Consider the following 4,524-nt stretch of genomic DNA (forward strand, 5'->3'; position numbering starts at 1 on the left):
TGAGCTGAAGGCAGCCACTTAACCAACTGAGCCACACAGGTGCCCCTGAAATGAACCTATTTTGTCCCTGGTACTCAAGCCCATGGACTCTCTCACCCCTAGAACCCCGGATGGGGCCAGCTTACAAACCAAGCTCCTGATATGAGCAGGAAACAAGGAATATAAAAATGAGGATCATCATCCTGCAGCGAGTAGCTAGAGGCAATTAAGTGAGATTATATTAATAGCTGCCAGTTATTGAAGGCTTGCCAGATACATATATAAGCTACCATATATTTTGCATACATCATCTTGTTCGTTCTCCTAATAACCCTGTGTGGTAAGTTTTATCATCCTTATTTTACAGTTGAAGAAACTGAGGCTCAGAGAGGTTATGTAACTTGCCTAAGGTCAGACAGCTAAGAAAGGATAGATCTGGTTTCAAACCTAGGAAAATCAGGTCCCGGAACCCACTGCAGTGTTCCTGCTGCAGTACCTGGGACACTGTAAGTGATGGGAGAATGGGGATATTTGGCACATTAGACAGACCATACTACACCAAGTAACGATCTGTTGTTCTTGTGAGACCTGCCAACAGCAGAGTTTATATTCTATCCCTCTCGTTGCTACAGTTTAGCTGCATCTTTGAATTGACTGTGAATGAGGAACTCTATAGAATGGTTAAAAGGATACTCCTCGAGAACATGGGAGGAGGGGTGGGCCTTAGGAGTGCGGCATTTGGTGGAAGTATCTCTTACGCCACTTAAGTATATGTATATAAATATAAATAAAAATCAATTTTTGGTATATAAATCCTTGGGTCATAGTTTTGAATAGTTAGTCTATAATGCCCTAGCCTGTGCTGGTCAGGGGGCCATGTCTGGTTTTGCCCGTGATGTCCAGGCTGGCGACTTAGAGGTGAAGACCACTGGTCTTCTCGCAGTTCTTCCTGTTGAGTAGAGGGACTTCTGCATTTTAGAGAATGGTGTTGTATCTGAGCTTCTCCCGTCAGAGGTGCAGTTTTGCCCTCGAAGGGAGTGCCATGTGTTTTAACTAAGAATCAGTACCAAGAAGGACTCAGAGCTCTCTCTTCTGTTCCCCTTAGGGCATCAATTGAAGAGAAATATGGCAAAGACCTTCTCAACCTCTCCAGGAAGAAGCCATGTGGACAGTTGGAGATCAAGTAGGTGCCACGCTTCGTTCCGGGTTCCTGGTCGACCAGTACTGCCAGGAGCCCCCATTGCTTCGGCAGACAGAGCTGGCCAGTGGGGTGACGTGTATTGGGTGAAAACAGTTTATAATTCTTTTTTCCCCCTTATTTCCAGTTATGAAAAATACAGAAAAATAGAAAGAAGGCTCCAATGAACTATGAAGCCACAACCCATTAGTAAAACTTTCTAGATTTTCTTTGAAGTCTTTTTCTATGTATACTTTTTCATCAGGAAGATTATACTATATGTAATTTTATACTAGACATTTAATAGAAGGGCTTAGGCAAATGCACACATGCATGCACGCTGTTTGTGACAACTCTGAGAGATTGTCTTTGCACCATTTTATAGTTCTCACCAGTGATGTGAGGTTTCTGTACTTATTTATTCTTCCGTCACTCACTGAATACAGATATGGCTTTAGGAACACTCTCTCATCTACAGGGCTGGTGGCTTCATGGGCGGTCATACAGGCTCCTGTATTGATATTTATTGAGCTCTCTGATATTTAGCAGAATGAGTCTGATCTAAAATGATATATATATTTTAAAGATTTATTTATTTATTTGAGAGAGAGAGAGAGAGTGAGAGTGCAAGCATGGTGGGGGAGAGGCAGAGAGAGAAGGAGAGAGAGAATCTCAGGCAGACTCCCAGCTGAGTGTGGAGCCTGTTGTGGGGCTTGATCCCAGGACCCTAAGATCAGGATCTGAGCCCAAACCAGGAGTCAGACACTTAACTAACTGAGCCACCCAGGCGCCCTGATCCAAAATGATATTTATTATATTCTTAGACATCTGACCTATAACTTAGTAGATTCATAGAGAGCCTCTAGCATCGTTCTCTGTGTTCTGTGACAAAAGCCAGTCAGTGTTCCTTCTTAGAGTGTACCTCAGAGTGAAAGATGCAACGGGAAATGATTTGTGGCAACGGTGTCTCCAAGGTCGATATGAAAGGTCATTTGGGGGGGCGCCCGGGTGGCTCAGTCTGTTAGGCGTCTGCCTTCAGCTCAGGTCATGATCCCAGGGTCCTGGGATCGAGTCCTGAGTCGGGCTCCCTGCTCAGCAAGGGGCCTGCTTCTCCCTCTCCCTCTGCCTGCAGCTCTGCCTACTTGTGCTCTCTCTCTATCTCTCTGTCAAATAAATAAATAAAATCTTAAAAAAAAAAAAAAGAAAGGTCATTTGGGTGACTTCTGTTTCTGTCACCTCTAGGATGATCTTTAGGAAGGGGCCCTCGATAAGAGTGCAAGACTCGCTTCTCTGTGGACTAGTTAGAACTTTTCATCTCCTGGACCACATTGAGAGACTCAGGTCTCTAATGGGCCACATTAGGGTTTAAGGCCAAAGCGCTTATTTAAAAGGGTGGTAGAATATTTTCTCTTCCCACAGTGAAGAACACTAGGGAGAAGAGGAGATGGACATTGCTAGGCCACTACCCCCAACGTTCCGATTCTCTCTCCGGATTGTCATCATGTCCTGAACAAGGGAAATAGCAATTAAGTGATGATGGGAGACAAGAAACCTAATGACAAACAAAAGAGGGATTTGGACTGCCTTTTTAGTGGCCCTTCAGCCAGTGGCTTAGGGTGGGGAAAAATTTTAGACCCTGAACAATTTGTGGGTAAGGCTGGATTTCAAGTCCACAACTCGCCATGGAGAAGGACTTCCGGTTGTACCTGCTGCCATAACCCTCTGCCTTTCTTACTAATTCCAGTAGTAAGTCTGTGCTTCAGTGATGCTCATTTGTCCCTCTGGACCACTGGCATACTTGTTTGATAGGGACACTTTCTAGTACATTGTGTTCCTTGAAAAATTGTATCATAAGATGGGTAAGGTGAATGGAGAATGTGCAGTTACGTTTTTCTGCTTGATATCTTTGTAATAATTGGAAATGTTTGTGTGAGAAAAGGCATGGAGAAATAAGAATCCTTTCTTTTGGGATAAATGAACAGAGCAGGAAAAGTGAGAGCTAGAAGTGGCCAGCTGGAAAAGACGAGGGTTTTTACTTTGCAAAATAGCAAAACTTGCCACACACATATATACATATAGGAAATGATCCATGATCTTATGCTGTTGTGGCTGGGGGACCGTGAATTCACAGAGTTCCATTCCTACCTGAGTGGCTGGAATGAGCCCAGTGAGATCTGCTTCTGTGAAGGCAGCCTGAGCAAGAACATTCCCAGGGCCAAGTGACCCCAGAAGGAGGTTTACTTAAAGAAGTATAGGATGGGGAGAACTCAAACCATAGGCAAGGGGTCTCCAAGGAAGGAGGAGCCATGGGCCGTAAGAGGATGGGGGAGATCAAGAGAAGGTGTGAAAAATGAGTCAGGGTCTTTCTCCACTGAAACCGTGAGGTAATAAATGTGTGTTGTTTTAGGCTGCTAATTTTGTGGTAATTTGTTATTCAGCAATAGAACACTAATACAATGTGTTAATGTCTGTCTCCCCCATTGGAGTGTGAGGTCTGGGACTGTGTCTGTCTTGTACCATTGAATCATTAACATCTGCCACAACACCTGGCTCATAGTTTATGTTCCATAAGCACAAATGATTGATGAGTGAATGAAACAGGGGGCGATCAGGAGCCAGAGTTTGAACCCTTCCTTTATTGGCTTGTATCCATATTTCTCATTATCATATCTTACCGAAGGACCGGTATTCTTATGAGAAAGGGACCATAACTCCTGTAATACCATTGGGGGAAATGAAGCATAAGGAATTTTGGCATCTTGCTGTACCCGGGTGGACAGTGGAGAATGTATAATGCTTGTGCCTGAGATTGAGAGAGTAAGAAAGAGGAAAGTGAATGGCAAAAGTCTTGATCCTTTGTGGTCTTCCCAAGCTCACGGGCAAAGTTGAGCTGACAGGCCATGAGATGCGGGCAGAGAGAAGCATGCCGTGGCATTATAAGATTGCACAGCCAATTTCCAGAACTGAAACTATACATGTGCTTGTTTTTTAGCACCCTGAAGCGGGCCCTGGAAGTCTTCAAGCAGCGTAAGTGATTCTCTAAACTGTGTTTGCCGGCCCCGGCGGGTGCTGGGTCTGTCTGTCACCAGCAGTGGGTTTTAATGTGAACAGCAATCTCATATTCAGTGAGAAAAAAATTAGAGCAGCTCCAAGGTGAAAAGGAACTCTGCAGAGTTGAAATGAGGAGGAGAACCCATCCTGCACACCCTCTCATCATGGTGTGCATTTGACTCACTTAGAGCTGCAGTTCTCACACTTGAAATCCAGGGCAAGACCCTGGCACTCTGGTCTTCAAAGGGTCCTGTCCAGTTCGTTCGTTCGTTCTTTCTTTCTTTCTTTCTTTCTTTCTTTCTTTCTTTCTTTCTTTC

The 4,524-nt window shown here is 44.4% G+C and overlaps 1 protein-coding gene across 1 annotated transcript in view; it reads left to right on the forward strand.

Annotated features, from left to right (window-relative positions):
- PSTPIP2 (proline-serine-threonine phosphatase interacting protein 2) overlaps nucleotides 1-4,524 on the forward strand; it is a 69,026-nt gene that overhangs the window by 36,812 nt on the left and 27,690 nt on the right. The window contains exons 3-4 of the mRNA XM_034995867.1: nucleotides 1,085-1,162; nucleotides 4,149-4,183. Coding sequence (XP_034851758.1) covers nucleotides 1,085-1,162; nucleotides 4,149-4,183 — 113 coding nt within the window. The remainder of the gene's footprint in view (nucleotides 1-1,084; nucleotides 1,163-4,148; nucleotides 4,184-4,524) is intronic.

Source organism: Mirounga leonina, unplaced genomic scaffold (genome assembly GCF_011800145.1).
Source record: "Mirounga leonina isolate KUSES-001 unplaced genomic scaffold, KU_Mleo_1.0 Mir_93, whole genome shotgun sequence".
Taxonomy (NCBI): domain Eukaryota; kingdom Metazoa; phylum Chordata; class Mammalia; order Carnivora; family Phocidae; genus Mirounga; species Mirounga leonina.